We start from the raw sequence: 23813 nt of genomic DNA, 5'->3' as shown, positions 1-23813 counted from the left end.
ATGTCCTGGAACCCTGACCTACTTTTCACAAAGGTAAGGCCATTTTGATTTCACTCATGTGCTCAACTCATTTATTGTGGGGACACTGGACAGAGCAGATAGATTGTTTCTCCTATTGATGTTTTCCTGTGTTTTTGTTTTGTAGCCACCCCACCTTAAGTGGAGTGTTATAGGGGTACTTTCTATTTATTTTTTTTGCCCTTTGTCTGGCAACATTTTCTATGCCTTTGGAATGTGCCTAGGATTGGCTGGCAGCAGGGAACCATGTTCCACCTGTTTCCGGTCTACTACCATGCGCCATTTGTTTTACAGCATGACGCTGATTTTAGTACCATATACTCAAAATGGCCTTCCCATGTGGTTTAAGACCTGTCCTTTACCCTTCTGGTTTTTTGGCCATCACCCAGCCCTCTCAAGTCAGAAACGTCCAATATAATGACATGCACGTTTCTGTGATTCTGCTCAGGACTCCAAGGCAAGTGCATCGTGTGACTGAACTGTTTGAAACTTGGCTTGGGACTGTCTGGCCTCAATCAACACTTCTTCCAGGGGATGTTTACTGCTGGGCATATCTGAGTTAAGTGGCTGTCTATGATTGGACAGCCCTTACGTGTTTGAATGGTGCAGATGTTTTCCTTCGGCAGGCTGGGTCATCCTCCCATTCTGGATTTTGAATAAGAAGGGGAGCTTGGGACCACTGAAGCCAGGAATCCACACACTTGAAGACTGCTGCAATGAAGACCTGGTGAATTGCTGCTGAAGTGAACCAGCATTGCCCAAGCCACCCATTAGTAAAACTTTGCTGCCTCTCCCGCAGTCAGGCACGAGCCACAAAAGTACTTTCCACCCTTGGACTGGTGACATCAGTACTGCACCCTACATCAGCCTCCTGCCAGTGGTGGACTTCAGAAGTGCCTCACGACCATCCTGTGGGCTAACCATCCTTTGACTGGGAATCTCTGCTGTAACCATGTCTTGAGCTGGGGCTTGGGACTCTGCAGGTTCTCGGCTTGTAGCTCAGGAAATCCTTGTATTGTTGTCTTGATCAGCTGCTCTCCTGCCTAAAGAGGGCACTGCCTGGAACTTGTTCTTTGCTGCCACCTTGAGCAGAGCCCACTGATCCCAGGTCAGGGTTTCGTCACCACTGTACTTTGTCTTCTGTGTCCTGGGGTCCATTTTCCCCATGGGAATCATTGTGGCTGCTGTCCTGTGGTGTCCGGACCATCTTGCTCCAAATCTGCTGATATTAATGCTTTATAACCGGAGACTGAAAGCACTGCCTAGCTGGACCCAAGCCAACACCTACTCCATCCATTGCATCCGTGAGCTCAGGACCCCCACCACTGGGATCAATGACAAAAGTGAGTAGCCCAGTGGTGGCTTCATACAAATCAGAGTCCCCTTCACCCTTTAGGAAGTGCATGGGCAGAAAGTCCACTCCCTAAAACTACCCTTTCCTTGCTGTGAATGGTAGAGGTCTAGCCTAGGATTCCCCACTGCATAACCTCTAGTGTGGTGGAATTGGGTGTACACCCCTAACTTTGACTTCAAACCTTTAACCCAAAAGTGTGCTTTTAAACTGCATGTTACCTATCCGTTGGCTGAAGCCAAAACTTGTGCAGGTGAATTTTGAGACTTCCTATGCCACCTTTCAGGCCCTTACTCATATCTTGAACGCTTCAGGCTCTGGAACTAGTTACCTGATATGGAAGGATTGTTTAAGTTAGGTACCTGATGTATAATTATAATGCAGGTTGGTTGATAAATGCTTTTAACCCCTACATATGCCCCTTTACTTGATGTAGTTTTTCATTCCTATTATTGAATTGCTTTTTACTGTTTTTACTGTAAAGTGTTTTGTAATCTTACTTTGAGGTTATTTTCTTTGATTATAAATAAATAATAGATTTTTGAGGCATCTGCCCCTACATGTACAATTTCAGAGTGTTCCATGAACCTCTTCCTATTTAAAAAAAATAAAAAAATGGGCCTCATTAAAGGGTTGGAGGTAGCCTTGCCGGTTTTACTCGCATCCGGCTCCGGCACCCGCAAAAGGGGAATCACTGGGCCATTCTGACCTTGGCGGATCCGGTAATTCCCCTTGTGCAGGTGTCGAAGCCGTTACTTCCCCATTCCCATTTGAGCCCCCATAGGGCTCAATAGGAATGGGGAGGATGGTAGCAGTGGTACCGTTTATAACGTCATGTTCTGCTCGCGGGTGCCGGTATAGCTACCTGGTCAGACCAGGTGGCTGCAAGGGCACCCGCAAGCAGAAGTCCTAGTATGGCGGTACGGTAGCAACAGTGCCGTAGGGATACCGGCGCCGTTGTTGCCTTACCGCCATAATCCTAATGAGGCCCTTTTGTTTTCATTATGTTTTGAACATCTTCATGAATGTTTGTCATAGGAAAAATATGTTTTGGTCCAAATATCTCAAAATTGTCCACTTTGATTTTTGAGATTTTTGGCATGCACCTAGATTTTATCAGGATCTGGTGTCCTAAATACAATCAAAAATCGAGCTGGCCAATTTGAGCCCTTTGTTTGTTTTGCCTTTAGTGGGCTTCAACCCTGAAGCCCGCCTCTATCTCCAGTGTGTCTGGAAGGACACAATGTGAGGGAGGGTCCCAAACTCCCCTGTTCTTTGTCTCTAGGAATGCCTGAATGCAATTAGTCCTGATTGACTGCGCTGTCCTTTTAGGACAGCCACCCTGCTGTGTGATTGACAGCCTAGGCTGTGCATGAATGGAAGAAACCTGCTTAACAGGCGAGGGTTTTGGGACTACATGCAGAGTCGACCACTGGGAGAAACACCCGACAAAGAAACCGTTAACGAAGCTTGCTGCATCCTCCTGGACCTTTGAATAGCCCGGTGAAGCCCTACTGCTGTGCTGATCTCCTTTTTCACCTTGACAGAGAAGCTCCGGAAAGAACAACCTTTTCCCTTGGGTTAGTAGGACCAACTAACCCCGAGACGAACTCCACTGGACCACCATCCCCGACTGGCTGTGCTTCTTCGTTGCTGTAAGAACCCAATGCCAGGGGTCGAGTGTCCTTAATCAAGTGCAATGTCTGCCGCAGAACAAATCTGGCTAGAAGCTCCAGGAGACTCCTAAGGACCATCCAAAAGCAGGACCTCCAGATCCAGAGTCCCCTCACCAGAGTACAGGACTGAGGGAGCAAAGAGAGTCCAACCAGTATCCAAGATCCGCAACTTTGCTCTTTGCTAAGCGCTGAAACCGCAAAGTGCTGCTGAACCGAAAAGTGCCCGTATCTGCCGACGACCGCCCAAGTCCCGCCGCAGGAGCCCTACAGATGTCCTCCCTCTTGTCCCCGCGAATGAGGCTCAAGAAACAGAGTCTGCACTTCTGTAGTAAGCCGAACTCCAGCTGGACCACTCTTCTTCAAACAAGAGGTACTGTTTAGGCTTGGGGTACTTACCTCATTGTCTTTTGGCTGCACTCTTCTCAGTGGGAAATTGCACTGGCTTACCTTTTAGAGTTGATTTCAACTCTCTCCTCAAAGTCTTAACAGCTTGTGACCCTACAAGAGATTTTTCTACAAACTCTCTAACTTTGTGCAAGACTTTGATTTAAGAAGTGCATTAGATCCATAGACCTTGTTCCAATTGACTTTGGCTGTCCTGGCTCCCTGAAGGCTCTTCTAGTCCATAGACTTTGATACTGTGTGGCCCTCGTAGGTGGTAGCTTGTTGTAGACTTTTACTGCTGGGAAAGGCTTATCTAGATTTCATTGGAAGATTTAGTTGTCCTCACATATACTGAGAAACTGTCTAACCTTTTTCCTTCCCTAACCTTTCCTTTCTGCAACCTCAAAATCTGCAAAGTATACTAGTGAGATATATAAATGCCATTGCTGTCCTTGTGATTGAAGTCACCCCAGGGTGTAGGAATTGTGTAAGAAGCATTTCCAAGGATTATCCACTAACTTGTTTGGATTCTGAAAAGTAATTTGAAAGTATATTTACATTGTTACAAGAATTGCCTTTTTAAAGAATGCTTATTGAAACATTGATATTCATTAAATAAATAACTATTTATAACGGAAACCTTGAGTGTAAGTGTTACTTGGCTACTTGTATTTACAGATTTCATTTGTACAGCTCACATTTACCCCTCTTGAGATTGGCCTGGCTGCTCAGTCACACTATCAACTTGTGTAGTACAGGCCTTTACCAAAAGGTGGCTTACCTAATACCAAGCAGATAAGTGTTGTGTAGACTCACACAGTGTGACTCCATCAATTCTTACCTAACAGAACCATCGTCTGGTGGGGAAGAAGTAGTGGGCCCTGTTGCTCTAAGGTCTCTTCGCTCCCTGAAAGCGAGCAGCTGTTCGACCTCTTTAGCGGCCAGTACCTGCAAAAACTCTGTTCGGGAACATTTTCCTGATTGAGGCTTGTGCTTTTCCAACAGAGGTGTAGTTCCCCATGAACCTCCCCATCTCCTTGCCAAAGGTCTCCCAGAAAAGGAGGGCCTGCACTGCTTCACTCGCCTCGTAAATGGCTAGGTCGCTCAGTTTTGCATCTATCTTCAGCAGGAGTCCTCTCCTCCTCTCTGAAGATATTGTGCAGTTCGCGTTCCTGAGCCGGCATACTGCTCTTTGTGCCAAATTCGCTAGAGTGTCTGTGTCTACTTCCTCTCTGGTGTCTTAGGCTCACTCCACTAGGTCCATGATCTTTGCCAATGGGCCTGCAAGGTCCAGCACCTTCTCTTGGCAGCTTCTCCAAGACCTGTCCATACCCTTGCATGGGTCTTTATCTGTTTTGGTGACAAATGCTAACATCTTGGCGTCTAACTCAGGTGCCTCTGCTACTTTGCCCGGCAGGTCTGGACGGGGACACTCTGCCCTCATGTGCTGCCTCGTGTCCTTGTCTAGCGCCTTCCTAAGCCTCTGTGTCATGTATTTAGACACTCAGGTGGATGGCTGCCGGTCTTACGATCTGAGGTTCCTGATGTTATCTAGTTCGAACATGTCCGATATTTCTTCACCGTCAAACTCCAGTTGTTTCTCTTTCCAGGTTCTTTTGCCTCTGGAGGGCCTTGCTCAATCTTCCTCCGGCTTACCTTCTTCATCCTGTGAAGACAATGTGGCTTCTGGTGACTCCTCTTCTAAGTCTATGTCTGCATTTCCCATATAATGTTCCCCTTCATGAGGCTTGACACCACTCGTCTCTGCAACCAAATGTTCCATAACTTTCTGAAAGTGTCAGCTGCCTCTGGGGCATCTTTGCTCACCCATGATTGCGACCCCGGAGTCAGCAGAGGCTTTCCTCTTACAGGTCTCGGTACTCCCCTTAAGGCCTATTTCTGAGATCTTGGTGGACGTGCTCTGCTTTAACTCAGTGCTTTTATGCATCTTGTTGGGATTGACTCTAGTGGAGCCAGCCTATCTTGCAAGGGCTTGACCCCTTGCACCACTGCATCCACTAACAAGCTTCCTAGCCCCTCCCTGAATCTGTAAGCTAGGTCTTGCGCCTGCTCTTCCTCGCTCCATTCATAGTCTGACATTCTCACGGTGTCTGGGTGCTCTGTGCCGATACCTGAACTTGCAGGCTGATTTGCTCGTCCACTGCTGCGTTGCTCTCGAAGTTTTTTCATTATTTTTGTTTGTGTGGCTAACACCTTCTTCTCAGTATTGTGTCTCTAACGTTGCTTTGAGAGTGTTTCCTCTTGGTTGCCCGTTATTCTCTTTTCATGTGCTGTTTCTTCAAGGATCTTGTCCTTTTATAGTGTGCTTCACCAACAAGTGGTTTATGATTTATTTGTGAGTGAATCCTCACATTCTTTCATGCATGCTGTTTTCCACTTCTTACTGGTTTTGTGCTGGGCTTTTATTGCTGTTCGCATGAGATGTTCACTGTATTAATTGCAGTTCTCTGCACCGCCGTGCCCGAGCTCGCTCGTTATTTCCTTCTGTGTGGGTGCTGATGCCCTCCTGTAGGTCTTGCAGATGTAGAAACGGGCCCCCGGCTGTGTCAGTAATGTGACACGGGCCCCGTTTCTCCTCTGTTGCGTGCTTGTGCCTCTCGCACTGATATCATGGGATACTCTCTATACCCGCTGACCTCACTTTGCTGGCTGTCCGCCGAATTGGTGAACGCTGCTCCTCGTGAGGTAATGCAAATGAACACACTGCGTTCTTCTGTAATCAAAGCTGTAAACTACACCTGAGCTTATCTCTATTATCTTAGCGCTGTGTCCTTATACTAATACATAAATTATGCATAACTGTCATATTAAAGCGCTCTGCTGTAAAAAGTTCACTTATCTTGCTGAAGAGCAGGAAACGAAGAGGAGTGAAGGACAGGAAGAGACATGTAGACAGGGCAGGAATTGCCAAGGACTACAGAAGCACAGAGAGCAAAGGGAAATGTTTGAAAAAAAAAACCAGAAAATTTGTAGTTGAAGTCATTTTCAGTTATTTTCAGTTATTTTGTTGAAACTGCTAAAGAGTAGTAATAAAGAAGTTGAAGCATAATGCTGGCCTCCAGTCTTGACATATTATCCCACTTAAAATAATGATTGTGGCAAGCAACGAGAGAAGGAATATGGTTTTTAACTTTGTCACGGCGCAGGGGTCAACAGACAATTCAGGACTCGAGAGGTAAGGTTCAAACAGATTTAATTGTTGCACAAATAGGCCCATGACTTACTTAGTGTTGACTCAATAGTTGAGTAAAAGAGCTTCAAAGAGATCTAAAAAGTGCATTTCCAGCTCGCTTGAGGACTGTAGTCTATCAGTCTGTCCCTCATTCATAATCATTCCTCATAATGTTGTTACATTGTTTGGTAACTGCGTCTAGTCTTGTTCACAAATTGCATTGTTAGGTGTAGGCCTCTCTCTCACTATACAGGACTCTCAAATCTGGCTGTGTTTAAATCTCATACACAAATTGCATTGTTAGGTAGCTGCGTTTAGCCTTGTAGACAAACTGCATTGTTAGGGGTAGGCTTCTCTCCCACTATACAGGACTCTCAGATCCAGCTGTGTTTAAATCTTGTATACCAATTGCATTGTTAGGTAGCTGTGTTTAGTCCTGTTCACAAATTGCATTGTTAGGTAGCTGCGTTTAGCCTTGTTCACAAATTGAATTGTTAGATAGTTGTGTTTAGTCTTGCTCACAAATTGCATTGTAGGTAGCTGTGCCTAGTCTTGTTCACAAATTGCATTGTTAGATAGAGGTGTTTAGTCTTGCTCACAAATTGCATTGTTAGGTAGCTGCGTCTAATCTTGTTCACAAATTGCATTGTTATCGGTAGGCCTCTCTCTTCCACTATACAGGATTCTCAAATATAGCTGTGTTTAAATCTCGTACACAAATTGCATTGTTAGGTAGCTGCGTTTAGCCTTGTACACAAACTGCATTGTTAGGAGTAGGCCTCTCTCCGACTATACAGGACTCTCAAATCCTAGCTGTGGCTACTCTTGTACACACACTGCATTGTTAGGTAACTGTGTTTAGTCTTGCTCACAAATTGCATTGTTAGGGGTAGGCCTCTCTCCCACTATACAGAACTCTCAAATCTAGCTGTGTTTAAATCGCGTACACAAATTGCATTGTTAGGTAGCTGTGTTTTAGTCCTGTTCAAAAATGGCATTGTTAGGTAGCTGCGTTTAGCCCTGTATATAAACTGCATTGTTAGGTGTAGGCCTCTCTCCCACTATACAGGACTCTCAAATTCTAGCTGTGGCTACTCTTGTACACACTATGCATTGTTACATAACTGTGTTTAGTCTTGCTCCCAAATTGCATTGTTACGGGTAGGCCTCTCTCCCACTATACAGGACTCTCAAATTCTAGCTGTTGCTACTCTTGTACACACACTGCATTGTTAGGTAACTATGTTTAGTCTTGCTCACAAATTGCATTGTTAGGGTTAGGCCTCTCGCACTATACAGGACTCTCAAATCTGTGTCTAAAGCTCGTACAGAAACTGCCTTGTTAGGCAGCTGTGTTTAGTCTTGCTCACAAACTATATTATTAGGAGTAGGCCTCTCTCCCACTATACAAGACTCTCAAAGCTAGCTGTTTCGTTTTGAACACACACTGCATTGTTAGGTAGCTGTGTTTAGTCCTGTTCACATACTGCACAGTTAGGTGGCAGTGTTTAGCCTTGTACACAAATTGCATTCTAGCTGTGTCCAGTCCTGTTCACATATTGCACAGTTAGGTAGCAGTGTTTAGTCTTGTGCATACATTGCATTGTCAGGGGTAAGCCCTTTCCCTCTTTGCAGGACTCTCAATTCTAGCTGTGTCTTGTTTCACACACAAAGGAAGTCCTGTTCTACCTGGCACTCGACCAGCATCGCGAAACTTTGTCCTCAATCCTTAACACAGTCATCGAGGCATCATGCCACTCACTGGCCATACCCGTCCAGTTCCAGGGCGCACCTCCCACCCCACTGACAACCCCCACAGCTGCTCTCTACCCCCATTGCCACACAGCCCACCCCATTTCCACAGCACACATCCATCTGGCATCCATCTCCCCTCTCTCCCCCACCCCACCCATACCCTCCCGTCTCAAACTCTCACTCTCTCACCTACCCGTAGATCTCGATCTGCACAATTAAGAGCAGCAAGTTGGAGAAACAGACCAGATAGCTCCCACCCACGGAACACACAATCCCTGACACAGCACACTCACATTCCCCCCAACCATCTAGACCACTACCACCTCACACTTCCCCTCACTTAGCGCAGCAAGAGAAGCTCTAGCCAACACTCCACTCACCAGAGAACCACCCACTCTCTCCCACACTCCCATGACCACACATAATGCAAGGAAAGAGCGATACCGCAGTCACCTATTGCCCCCCCTTAGCATCTCCCACCCTCCGACACAGTTTGCAACCCCTACCACCGCAATATAGGAGCAAAACCTCACCGCCCACACCCAACCCAGTCCTAGTTCTCTTCCACTACCTCCCTAGTCCACTCACTCCAACTACTCCCCCATCCCCACACTCCACCTCACCCTTTTCCTTCCCCCCTCACTGCATCTCACCACACCAGACCTCGCTCTTCCCCCAAACGCCACCCACCCTCCACCCATTAAGGCATCCCTCCAAATATCCTGCACCCTCATCAACGACAGGTCTGTTTCCAAAAACAAACTCCACATCTTTGACCTCATCACAGACGAAAACCCAGACATCCTCTTCATTAATGAGACCTGGTTCTCGGATGACTGCGAACCTCTCGCGCACAAGAGCTTCCCACCTGGCTACATTCTCACCGTTCGGAACAGATCTCGTAGGGGAGGCGGACTTGCAATATTATACAAAGACCAATTCAAGCTATTAACCAAGGACACCTCCACCCTCACCACTGATTACGAATCCCTCCTGGTAAAACTCCAACTTGCTCCATCCACCTCACACAGCTTCCTACTCATTTATAGACACCCCCTGCCCCCGGCTATAATAAAAACTTGCAGATACATTTGGTGAAGCTCTGGCCGCCAACCTCATCCAACACCCAACTCTCACCATCCTACGAGACTTCAACACATGGTTCGACTCACCATCAAACCCCATGACCAGGTCACTTACAGACAGTCTAGAAACACTCAATCTGAAACATCACACATCCACTCCCACCCACATGAGAGGCCACACCATTGATGCAATATTCAGCACCACAAACATATTGTCCCAACCCCTGCGCCCACTGTCATGGTCTGATCCCTCAGTACTCTGTTTCACCATACCGCTCAACATTGGGGTCAGCGGCCAACACCCAACACAACCTACACAAACTGACCCCTCCACTTTTCCATTATGGAACAAAGTGGTAATTCCCCAGATCTTGAACTCTCACTCCGCAACTCCCTCAATTCACTCTCCCTAGCGGAAGGACCACTGGCAATTCACTCCTTTGACCTCTGGCTTACCAATGCCCTCAAACCCCTCACCCCGTCAAAATGTTCCTCGCAGAGATGTGGAGCATCGCCGAAGTGGTTCTCCCCCAATCTCAAACCCCTCAAAACTACTCTCAAGCATCGCTTGGAACGAGCCTGGAGAGCTGACCCTTCAGCCCAAAACAAAATCGCCCTAGCAAGGACAACCAGAACCTACAGATATCGGAAATCAGAAAAAGCAAGAAATCATTCTATGGGAACCAAAACCAAAATGCCCGCAACCCAAGTAAGGAACTACATAAAATCATAGCAGAATTCAAATCACCCTCATGTTCTCACCTGATCATCCCAAGCTCCCAAGCCTTATGCGACACTCTCTTGCTCCACTTCTACAAGGCCGCCAATGAAAGACACAACACCATTGTCGCCAAACTAAAAACCCTACCACCACCGCCCAGATGCCTGCAGCACCCCACACACACCGACCCAAATCACAATCTTCATTTGACTCTTTCTCTCTCATCATAACCAGGAATTCCTGTCACTGGCAGCGACCAGCTGCCCGTCAGGCACTCCGGAAGACCCGTGCCCACCAACCTTGCTCAAGAAAATACTAACTTTCACCATTGCAGGTATTGTCGCTTGCGTAATCCTTAACCACTCACTCACCTCAGGTTCCTTCCCGAAAGCCCTAAAAGATTTCAAGATTTTTTATTGATATACTTTTAGCCAATATTTGCTTTGTATAACATGTTGCACATTACATCTATTTACATTACATGTTTAAAATATAAATCAAGTAACTAAAGAATATTTGTATTCACACTATACAAGACATTTAAAAATATCCACAATTTTTAAATAAAATGAGACTATAAAAGGTTGCAGGTCATTTGGTCGAAAACCAAATGATCGAATACCATTTGATCGAGAGTCAAATGGTCGAAAAAATGGTCGATTTATTTTTATTTTTATTTTTTTTTTTATGGGGGGTTCCGCCCCAACCCCCCATTTTATATATTAATTTTTTTTTTACCAAACAAAACTAAAAATATATGTAAATAAATAAATAAAAAAAATCGACCATTTTTTTCCGACCATTTCACTTTCAATCAAATGGTCATTCGATATTTTATTTTTGACCATTTGACCGGACACCACTATAAAATATATCAAATTGATATCATCACCTATAAGAAAAGTCTCCCATATACCAGCTAAAATGTTCATATCATATCAACAGTATTGTAATAAGATTTAATATATTTAAAACAAAGGGATTTCAGACTTTCACAGTTGATAATCAGATGTTGGAGAGATTGCAGGTTGTTAATCATATGACTTTTTGCAATGCCTTATAAAAAAAGTGCTATAAAATGTGTTTGGCCAGGGTATGGGTTGGGCTGGTTGCTTGCTTATATTCAGGGCTGAGCTGGGGATATTTCGGCCCCTGTAGTGAAAATCAAAAGTTGGCACCCATGAACCCACAGTTTAATTTCCTAAAAACTGCTGTCAGCATAACAGAAGCATTTATTTATGATTAACCAGTTTGACAAGCATATAACATCTTTATAAATATAACTTGTACTTAAACACCGAGGGGCACACAAATAATGATAACGGTGTGTTATTTATATAGCGCCTTAATGCAAAGCGCTTTACAGAGCACATATTTACATGCAATATCACCCAACCGAAATTGGTACTCATTTATCGACCTCAGAAGGATGAAAGGCTGAGTTGGCCTTGCCAGGATTCAAACGTGCGACCTACAGATCACGCTCAGATAGCAGCAGCGAGCACTCAACCTGCTGAGCTATCTTACCGGCAAATAATGGAGTATGTGTTGTGTTTGACAAAAAAAAAAATTCAAAGAAAACTCGTGAATGCAAGCAGCATTTTTCAATTTGGAAATTACTTTTGTTTTTTTATGGAAGTGTGAAATGCACATTTGGAAAACAATAGTGAGCCTAGCATGTAGAAAGCTGTATAAAACGCAAAGGAAGGGGCACTAAAATGATAGGTTATTTGTGTGGTAGTCCAACAAATATCTGTCTTTTTGAGACAGCTACTAATAAATAATAATGCAACAAAGAGGTTTTTGAAGTTCTTAATATATTTGTGAGGGCATATGTTATTCCATCTGTTTATAGAGGGGAAAAAATCGAGCCAAAAAAATATTGGTAAAAATTCAGAGGTTTATAAATATCCCCACCCCGATATCACCCAGTAGTAGCTCTCCATTGTTGGCCTCCACTACAAGTAGCTCTAGCTAACGTAAAGGTTGGATACCCCTGCTCTAAACAATAGCATTCTATCTCTAACCCTCAACAGCACCCACCCATGTGTCTGACCTCTCTCCGGCTGCTTAGTCGAGCCTTGCCAGACACCCAAGTCCTAGAATGGCAACATGCACACACGTATCTCCTAAACTAACCCCCCCAGAACTCTCTAACGACATCGACTACGGTCACCAAGGGCATTCAACAAGGAAAAGCGCATTGAGGCCACACAAGTGGGGAAAGAGCGCTATATAAATAACAAAATACAATACAATACTCATTAATCATTGGAGGTTCTTTGTTGGTTCTTTCCATTAACATCACTGTAACCAGGATGCTGGCTTTTTTCTATGTGGTTCTTCTCACATGCCGGACTCCTTGGGCACACCCTTCCTTCAGCTCTGACCACCCCTAGGTCACATCTCACGTGATCTCACTGGGGACAGGGAGGTTTGGGTGTACTGCTCCTGTTAGCATTGCAAGGGTTACAAAGTGGCAAATTGCAAGGAACAAAGGACTTACAGTTATAGCACAGAGCTTTACATGCCAACACGACCATTTTCTGACTTTGCATTAACACGTTGAGACAACAGAGAGACCCAGGTTGAAGCAGGAAAAGGAAAATGCGGTTTAGGGGAGAGGAAAGAAAACCGTGCACGTGTCCCAGGCAGTTCTGAAGTCCAAAATGGTGTCAGACCTTAATTTAAGCTTAGGCCAACCCCATTCCGACCCCTATGATTCAAGCAAGACAACTAAAGATCGTGTCCAACCAAGATTTTGTTCAAAGATAGTCTCTGGACAGGGCTGGTAAAAGGCCTATAGTTTAGGAGAAATTACTAAAAACCAAAAAGGAACGACAATGAAAAATGTGTCAGGGATGGTCCAACACAAAGTGAGTGGGCCAAGGGCCCTCATTCTAAGTTTGCTGGTATCCTGCTGGTATTACCTGCGGGATACCGGCAAACAGTCTTTACCATCTCTGCCGCCTGATATCCCGGTATTGCCAGGATATTAAGGGTGGCGGAGTGCCAGTAAGTTCCCATTCCCATGGAGTCCCTCAGGATATGGAGTCCCATAAGATCCGTCTTTGCTCGTTATCAGCTAAACAACCCCTCTGATTGAGACCTTTTGGGATGTCCACTATAGGCAGAATATTCTATGGTGCGCTGAGACCTGTGAACCTGTTAACCTAGGCAATTGGCCATTACTACCCAGTACAGCCAGAAAAACTTGCCATTATTGATTAAGCGAGAAAGTTCCTGTGAAATCAGGCTGTGGTGTCAAATCTACCATTTTGGTCTCCGGAATCCCGAGCAGATGGTTCATATAAGAGGCAGGAGAACATAGAGCAACACAAGGAGTCGCGTCAGTTGTCTGACGTCTTGTGGTTGTGCCTCATTGGATCCACTGTTCCATTTAAAAAAGATGAACGTCCAGTCAGGAGATAGCTTGCAAGTGCCCCTCTACACCCAGACTCTGCTGCACAGTAGCATGTACTAGCACAAGAAAAGGAAGCTGGGGTTCAGTGGAGAGCTTTACACTTCAGGAAGAGCAAGGAGGCATACCATCAAAGGCAGGTCAATTGCATTGCTTCTTGGGGGCTTGGTTTGGAATTGATAAATTATAACAAGGTTTTTTTAATTTAAAATAACCGGTCGCCCAGTCCAGACGAACCAAGGGAACTTCTGAATGGGTGGGCACCGCTAGCGGCATGGGCACTGGAGGGAATGTGCATGCAGAGTGATTTTTGCTTGGCCAGAATATGGGTTCCTGAAGCAGGCACAATATGGCCAGTGACAACCAAACGTGAATGCACTGGCGACCATCAGAAGCCCTTTGTGAGTGGGTGCGCAGTCAGACAACACTGCTGATGACAGACTCTTTATCTGCCTAAGCACCCACTTGCCCTTTTCTCTTGCAGCAAGCTGTGGATCTCCTCCCTGATGCCTCACATGAACCTGTCCTTCTCCACATTGTCGGAAGCCTCGGACGCCACGGAGCGCACACTCTTTGACACCTTGCCGCGCTTGTCCACCTTTTTTGATGTTGAAAAAAATCAGGTACAGAGCACATTGAAAGTGGTAACATATACGATGGTGTGAGACAACACTTCGATACACTGATGATACATGATGGAGGAATGCTTGAATTGGTTGGATTGAGATGAATATTCTGAAATATTTAAAGGCTCAGATATGATGGGCATGAGATGCTGGGCAGCTCACCTTCTTCGGATGACTGATTACCCTGCTCTGCAGGTCCTGAAAAATTAAACATCAGTAATTACAGACTGGGCACAATTACCAGTAACACAATCAGTGCACTCAGTGTATCGGGCACTCTTAGTGCCTCTTTGCTGAAGGCAATAAGGAAGATAATTCCTCAGTGCCCATGTTTGATGTGTTATAAGGCTTTTGAACCATATCAAATATCATTTTATTGTGAATTAACTATTTGTGCCTCACTGACAAAATTGAGAGTGACAAGGAGGCTACACCAGGTAAGTATCCAGCATTGCAAGAGTGCGGGGAAAGCGAGCCACCAAAACAAGTCCTGCTAGTTTCCGCCCAAATGCAGTGTGCGCAATTGAAAACAGTCTCATTCGTGCTCCCAAAAAGCCCACCCCTGCCCCAATCTACTTTTTTGGTACATTAGTGGCAGATGGCATTTTAAGATGTAAAAAAAGAAAAACTGCAGGATCCTGACAGATACAGGAAACTTATCTATCAGGAAAATACATGCAAACCTCCTAATTTGCTTATGGATTGCAACAGCAGCTGGGACTTCATAGAAAAGGGCATTGCAAGGGGCATCATAAGTCTTTGATACTTGGAAGCACCATACAAGTGACTTTAGAATAAATTGCCATAAGTAAGCCAAGTGGCACATCATTTTGTGGAGCAAAATACCTAAATTGCACCGTTATTATATATATATGGAACAACTCTATAGTCATTTGGCTTTTTTAAATAATATCATGATATATAAACATAAGCTATGAAGTGAATCATAATCACTTACAGAAGTTGCAGATAAGACACGGGGTGATTAAATGAGATGCCCAAGATCACACACTTTGGTTAAATGGCTAAACCGGGATGTGGACAATTTAGCAAGTGAGCACATCTTCCCAGGTTTAGTTGATATAGAGATGTATACATTTTTTGCTTTGCATTTCTTGTGCTTAAATAATACTTTATAGCAATGCCTTGGGATCAAACCACATCCCATAATAAACTAGCCTTTCATAGGAAACTATACACTACATGCATTGTCATAGAAATATGTTGAGCAATACGAGTATGGCTTTAGTGTTTTCCTGCATTCTTGCATGCAAAGTCACCATAGCATCATGCAGATTAATGTGAGCTTAACAAACCCCCCTTGAGGTTTAAAGCCATAGTCATTATTTCATAAAGCCTGCAGTATTATGCACCCTTCTCACTTCTGATCACTCCCTCCCATTCACATTTCTAAAGGGACAAAATCCCTGGTAATAGTCCCCCCACCTCCCTCCCATCAGTGCCTAATGGCTCACATTGTAATGCTCTGTTGACACAGAGCAACGTGAGGACCCTCTGCTGCCAGGAGCTCCTTGGGACATTGTCCTGGCAGCAGGACACGTCTCCCCTTAGGAAAGGGTAAGGTGTCCTGCTGTCAGGACAATGAGCGTCCTGAGCACGAATTGCTTGGCACACATTGTCCTGCCAGCGGGACTCCTTTTCCTTTGAGCACCCTCTCATTGAGGTGCCGAACGGGAGAGGTGTCCCACTGACACATATCAGGTCTGGCTCTTAAAAGAGCCACAGGAGGGGCGGCTTGCCCCCCTGCCCGCTCTTTACGCCACTGAGCTACATTCATTTCTTTGGGGGTCGTCCCCAATATATCTATTTTTTAAATGGCACCAAATATGGTAATTTAAAGCACTTTTCCTATTTTATTTTGAAAAAATACATTTTCGGTTGTCCGTGAATTTCATCCAATACCAAAATAAGACTTGTAGGTCTCCCATGATCACCAGTTCTGTGAATCTGTGAGGTTAATTTCAAGGTAGATATCGATATATGTGTTAGTGCTTTTCAGGCGCGTACTTCAAATTAATAAACATTTCTAGGTTCCCCTACATTAGAAAATCTGTCCTCTGAAAACCAAGAAAAACGACCACCCATCATGCCGATTGGAAGTCATAAAGTAGTTTATTTGTTCTGTCCTGGAGCTCCCTCTATTGGATGGTATATTGTAGTTGCAAGGAGAAAACAAGGCGTTAGAAATAGTGAAATCCATTGAACCATGGAACACAGAGAAAAAAAGAAAAATTGTACTAGTTTAACTTTATTCGCTTAATAAGTGTTTATGTGAAAATCTACTAACATTATATCATATAAAAAAGAGCTAAACTACTCTTAAAGCTGCACAAAAGGTAGACTTATTTGTGAACAGGAGCAACACGCTAGAGCTGGGATTCCTTATTTTAGAGATAACTGTGCTTGTTAATAGGTTGACTGTATTTGAACCACTTTTTAAACCATGCTGGTTTTGCCACAGATCATCTCAGTGACACAAAGCGCAGTGAGGGGCGAGCACCCGAGTGTAGTGTGGTTTAGGTCCCCTGACACTCCCCACTCCTCCATGGAGATATGAATGCTTCGGTCAATCGGTGGGCGCGGGAAAGTGGAGGGGCCCAGCTGCACCGTAGAGTTTACACGAGTTTCTGTCACACCCCTGCTTGCATTTACCTTGAATAATAACGACTTGTCATTATTAGTGAAACGGTGACCGTGTGTTCAGCATGCTCTCTTTGCATATCTTAATTTGCCAAGCTCTGCCTTTTTGCACGAGTGGTTCATGACTTTATCCACTTGCTTGCTGGCTCTTTGTACCCGGAAATGTGATGCGAAATCGGGTATGCATGCAATCAGGGGCAAGGAGTGGAAATAGGGCGCTGACCATACGTGCGGCAAAGAGAAATGTTATCTGAAACGCCCTCAAATGATGCACGGCTCTCTATCTCCTGCAGGTAACACGTGACTCCGTCTCCCGGAAGACAGACCGCACTCTGTTTTGAAGCCGTGCACCCGGAAGTGACTGCGCTCAAGGATCGCCTGGATGATGAACTCCTAAGTGCTGGTTCTGTCCTCTGCAGATTGTGTGGCCGAGACCGCAGTAATGGCCCATGTGGGGCTTTCCTCTGCTAATGCGCAATTACTGCAAAAGTAGTGTATCCGATGGCAATGACATGCGATGCGTGCCTGGCCCTGCTTCAGCAGGGAGTGGCGCACTGAGAGCTCTGATCTGCTTGAACTCGGTCAAAAGAATGCAGGGGAGACTATCCCAACAGATGAATTATTACGGAGATGTTGATGTAGTTTCAGGATATGACTCTGCCTTTGCAAAAGCATGTTGGTTAATGAATATGAGCTGTGCAGCGCCTTCCAATCTATGATAATGGAATATGTTATGTTAACGGTTCGTATACCGGGTACTGTTGCCACCTGTGTGGCGTTTTGGCACTGTGGCGAATCTGTAAAGCAAGGGTGCAGGGGGGTAAGTTAGTAGGACTGAGTGGGAGAAAGAGCAAGGGAGCTGTGATGAGTGCTGAGTCTAGTTGTGTTTTTCAGTTGGCAGCCGCCATGTGCTGTTGGGTGAGACTTATGTGAGACTTATGTGTGGTTTGTTTCGCTGTTGTGGTGTAGCGAAGTGTTTGCGGTTTGTTGTGCTGTAGAGGTATGGGTTGTGTTTAGTTTAGAGTTTGAGATATCTGTAATAATAATTAGAATTATAATTTGTGCTCTTGTATAGCGCTTCCTGACAAATTCCCCTCACTTCTAGGAGCTATATTATCATGTGTTATTATTACCCAATTTAATGGTACTCATTTATGATACCTCCTTTACAGTCCCCTCCTTCTGCCCAGCATTCAATACAGACCCACAACATCCATAATCTAGCAAATCAGCTCCCACACACCTGGGGCACACTTAGGCTAGTGGATCTCATCTTCATTAAACCTCATCCGTGACTTCAGTTGTCACACTGTGCTTTAAATAACCCAATGCAGGGATGGGCGCGCTTGATTGTCGCGCCCCTTACTGTCATCGCTGAAGCATCAAGAAGCAAATGGCAGCAGGAAAAATGGCTCATTGGATTCATGCACCTAGTGCAAAGATCTCTGGGTAATCCAAACGGAACAGAAAACTAAAAACAACTACAGCAGCACTTGAGTTTATCCTGCTGCACCTTCTAGGCACACTCATATTAAGTGAGTAATAACATTAATGTTATTGTGTTGTTAGATCCACGTGTCGGGAATGTAGACAAGTGATGACAGCCACATCCAAATTCGAACCAAACAGTCCAGTGAACTGATCAATCTATGTAATAATCAAAACTATTGCATATAATGATTACCCGAACATAAAACAAGTGAATATCATTTGGCGGATCAGTCTTACTTCACCCACCGGAAGCAACTCTGCTCTATTCCCAAGAGCTTGGGAACATACAGAACCAAAGCATCGGAAGGATTTCCAAGGCCTGTTGCAGAAACATCTCACAGTAGCTGAGAGAATTGACTTCTAGAACTTCCTGAATCTTAATGCGTGAATCTTAACTTCGTCCGAGATTGGAATTTACCAGCCCACCGCGGGTTATGAGGCAGACCAGTTTTTAATGTATATTGAATCATATGTATCGTTAATAATAACACTTGCTAAGTATGCATATTTCAATATTTTTCTTAAAATCACAGAACAAATGCAGCCCTCATTCTACAGTACCAGCCTCTAGGGGAAGGAAGGCAGGGCCAGTGTTGCTAGGATTAGAATCAACAACCGTGAGTGAGCCGGGATCCTGCACCGGGGACCTAAGTCTCCTGAGATGCCAACTAGTGATTTATAACTGTAAGGTGATCCCCATGTTATCTGTGACAACTTTAAGTAAGTGCAGACTGACTGCAGGTTTATAAGATGAATGGATATTTACTGAAAGAAAGCGCAACAAGCATCGCAAGAGATATCTGAAGAGAAAGACATCTTCAACTTCAAGTCGAACTTTGCATGATAGGACATGCTGACCCAGGCAAATAACAAGGAAAATACATTGAAACTACAATTCGCACAACAATTAGGACTACTGGCAGAAGGATCATGACTGCCTATTGGGTGTCATACGTTGCATGGGGCCAGACAACAGGACAGTAACAGGGTCAGCTACTTAGAGGATTTTGCATCTTAAGAATCAGGTGCTGTTGCACTAAGAGACTGTCCATTAGAGACCTCAGGAGATGCAGTGGTTACAGGGATGCAAGTTACCCTACGGACAGAAGAGTTTAAGCCTACATTTAGCACAGATGGTTGTGGTTAACAGGGGGTCCGAGGGTTATAATGAGTGTAACACTACAATTAGCTGTGCTAAGGGCACTTGAGAATGGGTATCCCCTGGGGTACGGGATCTAGGATAGGAAAATTGTTGGCAGCGAGAATCTCTCATCAATAGAAAAAACTCCACTCCCAGCCTCTTGATCTTGTTTGACCTATGAAACGAGCCATGTGTCAGAATTCCTCTGTGGAGTGTATGGAAGACTTGGCGTTTCTAGCCACCGGTCTAGTCCTCACCCAACATGGCGGACTAAACTATAAATCATGGCCACCCCCCCGCATCGGCGCATTGTATCTGTTCTCTTTCAGAACGCCTTCAACGCTGTGTGCTGCCTTAGTGCTTACCTGCTCTGGATTTCGTTCCAATCTCCTTCCTTTCCTTGGTTATACCACTGTTTTCCCAACTGTCCGCTCTGCTTTGTTTCCCTTTACTCATCCTGCCTTAGTCGGCTCCTTGCCGGCGTTTTCTACTCTTTTCCGCTTGTTCCCTTTGCAGGACAGGTCAGGTTCTGACTTCCTGCTTACCTTCTATCCTCGAGCCTTTCTTCTGGACTCGTTCAGTTTGTCGCTAACCCTTATTTACATAGATTATCGGTCATATTCAGGCAGTTTCTCTCTGATTTGGGGGTATTCTCTTCCTACCTGCTTTTCCGCAGTTCCTTAATCTTGCTTCTGGTCCACGTCTTTCCTTACCACCTTCCTCTCCTATTCTGTTCTCTTCTGCCTTCCACTTATACTTCTTCCCATCTTTTGTCACTCATCTCTACGGAGATATTTTGCCTTAGTTCGACTTCCATATCCAGAATTCTATATCCTCCTTCTGGACCTCGGACCCTTCTACTTACTGCTGTATACCCTGCCTTTGTGGATTGTTTTCAACTCAACTCGTGGCTGAAAGTGTGACAGACTCCCAGAATCCTTTACCTACTTGCAGACAATACAGGGTTTTTTTTATTGCCCAGAGACTTTTTCCCTGGAACATTTGGGGGTTTAGTTCCTCGGGGTTCACCTTTGGTAGGTTACGCTGCCTGTCAAGGTGGCCTCTGGGGCAGCTAGACCCTACTTACACGACAAGAACAAGAAGGTAAAGGAAAGACAGCCACCAGACCACCAGAAATGGTGCCGGAAGACTCCAACCAGTTCCAAGGACAGTTCATTAGAAAGTCAAGGTGAGGAGGAGGTTGGGGAGGACAGACCTTCATCTGACACCATGTGCAATGAAAATCAAACAGGTTTGAAAATGTCTCAGATGTTATGTTAATGCAATTTTACTGTTTACTCGGTGAGTCTTTTAGAGGTGAGATGTGATTAGCAAGTGCAACTGTAGAAGCAAGCTCTGCCTAAAGGATTAAGTGTAATACTCTGATTACTTTCCAGTAATCTTCAGTGTTCTTAGCCTTATTCTGGCCCAACACAGTACTTACTTTCCAGGTGGCCTGCCACATCACACAAACAAGTGTTTTGTGATCTCTCCTGTATGCGCTCGTTGGTTGAGCAATGTTGGGGACTCCGAGTTAAGATTGTCATCAATTGCCACACCTGACGATCTTTTGTGAATTTTGTTTCCGATTAATCTGAGCATTTTATCACCTTCTTCACTTAATTTCCAAGGTTTTTTTATGCCATATCTTCGGCCCTGGCAAATGTCCATGTTGCACCAATTAGTAATGGCTGTGATCCATATACCTCTGCCTAGTAACTAACCAGATCCCATTGGCCATGGCCTTTTGATCATGGCCGCAGTCCATGTTGCACCAATGTGGAAAGAAACTGGTGCCCCACTGGCCATATATACAATAGGTTCAAAAGTTAGCACTGATACGAGAAAGAATGCGTGGGACAGGAGGTAATGCTTTTATACCTGTTAAATGCCTGTTTGCCCTAATGATTAAATGTAATGCACATTATGGTATGCTGCAATAAGCAGCTTTTTCAGGAAATGCATTGTACATTATGCACTTGCAAGCTTAATAGTATGCACCTCATAAGTTAGAGTGTTATTGAATCTGTGTAGGACATGCAATTTACAATATGTTACAACATTTTAAACACGCTTTTTACAACATGGAATCTATATTGTGTATTGAGCTATGCAACGTGGGTGAAATGTAGTGTTCAATGTCATTTATACCATTGGTTGCTAAGCTACAGTTGACTGTGTGTATTTTGGAACACTGTGTTATGAAAGGTGTGTGAAAAATGTTACGAACGCTAGGGTGTACTGAGTTTGCTAGCTGCGCGTAGAATGTAAAGTGCACTGTGGAATGCAGTGGTATGCAAACTGTGTGTGAAATGTAATATGCATTAAGTTGCACTCTGTTTTCAAGATGTGTGTGAAATACTGGGTACGCCATAAAGAATGACATATGTGTGTGTTTAGAGTGCATGGGCATAGCATACATTGTGCATGCAATCGCTGTGACATTCGTTTGGTGCGTGTTCTGTTTTTAACGTGGGAGAAATATAGTATGTATTATGGTATGCTGTGTTTGGAAGATCTGTGTGAACTAAAATGGCCATTTTATAATCCTCCGTTTATAAGGTTAGTGTGAAATATTATGAAAAGTGGTGACTGGTGTACTTGTGTTAAATGTATTATAAGACTCATGGTATTGCATTTTATTATTTATGTTGTACTAAACATACAATAAAATAGTGTTACTGTTATGTAGGCTGTGCTCCATGTGTCTAGTTTGTTAAACCTGGCAGAGCAGTGAGACTCCTGAAAGGTAAACGAGTGACTGACACAGGTTGTCATTTGCTTAGCCGCCTCTTTAGAGACACTGAGGGCCAGATTCGGAGGTGCATGCAAAAATAGAAAAGTGGTGGTCATAGAGGAGCAATACCTTTCTTAAAAAAAAAACACCATGTTCTGTTAAACTGAGAATGTGGCATATGGGCATCAAAGCTTTGGCCTGAGAACGGCTCTAGTGACCATCAGTAATTCTGTGCAGACGCTCTGAGGGCATTCTCCTTTGCAGAGCCCTTCTTTTGCATGTTAAAAAAAGAGTTAAATAATTATCTGTGAGGTGTTGGTAACATTTTTACGCACGTTTTTTCTTTAAAAGCTGGGCTTTTGGTGGGGGTGCGCTTGAAAACCTGAGCAAGATGGCTTCCTGATAACATCGCTCCTGAATTGGAGGGGGTGCTGTGCCGCTATTTGACTGCAAATGCCTAAGTTCAGTGAATATCCTACCCACTGAGGGGTGCAGAGTGACCCGTGAGCTGGATGGTGGAAGCTCAACTGGATCCGTGCACCAGTGATCGAACCACAGAGGACAACAAGAGCCAACTAGCCAGGATAGGGGACAGAGGCTGGGATCTGTGACCAAGGACTGGCAAAATAGAGGGATTGCGCCTGGAGAATATCCATGACTGATGTTGGATTCTGATGGTCCCTGTCCTGTACCTGAAATATGACCTGAGCCTTGATGTCCTTTTTCCTTACCATAAACCCAGAGATATTTATGTAAGTTAACTTGTCCAACCAAATCTAGTCTTTTGAGAATCTGTTTAATGCAATGTGTCCCTTTATTGGTTGGGTGGGCCGGTTAAAATAAATCCATAGCATTTTATCAAACATTTTAATTAATCCCCACATAGCCAAATTACACGGTTTGATTTTGTTCATCAACAATATCGCTTCCAGCGTGAGTCAAAATATAGTCTGTAAAGTAAGTGGGTACTCCTATTTCTTTTTGCCAACACCAAAATTCCCTGAAGGGAGGGGTGCATTAAAAACTAAATTCCGTACTGCTGCCTATTCCCATGAACCCTGCATTAAGGCAGAGGGGTTTCAAATGATGAACTGAACACCTGGGTTTGTGTGCTGGGGCAGACCAGTGCCTTCCCAAAGTTAAACAGAGTGGTGTCACTGATTTAAAAGCTTACCTTCTACTGAAAGTGTGAAAGTGGCTCCTGGGAGAAGGTAGATTGTGCATTGCATAGTTGTGAAGGAAGAAAGTTTCCAAATATAAATTAAACGTTTGTTCTGAAAGGTTTGTTGTGCAATAGATTGCCAGCATTGCAAAGAGCACAGTGCCAGCCATAATTATATTTACATGTGATTAAGTTAAACAAAACTGTTAGCATTTCCATGGGTGCATGGAGATTAAAAAGACAGAGCGCTGCATGTGTGAAATTGTTTTTTGCCAATAGAAAAGTGTTGCACACTTTTTAAAATTAAACTTCATATAAAGTAGAGTATCCAGCTTATGATCTTGTCATGTTTCAAGGTGTTACATGCTATTAAAAATGAACCCCAGGCAAA

The 23813-nt window shown here is 44.3% G+C and overlaps 1 protein-coding gene across 1 annotated transcript in view; it reads left to right on the top strand.

Moving 5' to 3' along the window:
• LOC138521326 (uncharacterized) overlaps positions 1 to 22214 on the top strand; it is a 93569-nt gene extending 71355 nt beyond the window's left edge. Inside the window, exons 4-5 of the mRNA XM_069634083.1 lie at positions 14089 to 14227; positions 17185 to 22214. Of these exons, the coding sequence (XP_069490184.1) occupies positions 14089 to 14227; positions 17185 to 17232 (187 nt within the window). The 3' untranslated portion in view covers positions 17233 to 22214. The remainder of the gene's footprint in view (positions 1 to 14088; positions 14228 to 17184) is intronic.
• Positions 22215 to 23813: the final 1599 nt, after the last annotated feature.

This window comes from Ambystoma mexicanum, chromosome 13 (genome assembly GCF_040938575.1).
Source record: "Ambystoma mexicanum isolate Mex_15411 chromosome 13, UKY_AmexF1_1, whole genome shotgun sequence".
Taxonomy (NCBI): Eukaryota; Metazoa; Chordata; class Amphibia; order Caudata; family Ambystomatidae; genus Ambystoma; species Ambystoma mexicanum.
The sequence above is the reverse complement of the archived record's forward strand: the minus strand, read 5'-3'. Positions and strand labels throughout refer to the sequence as shown.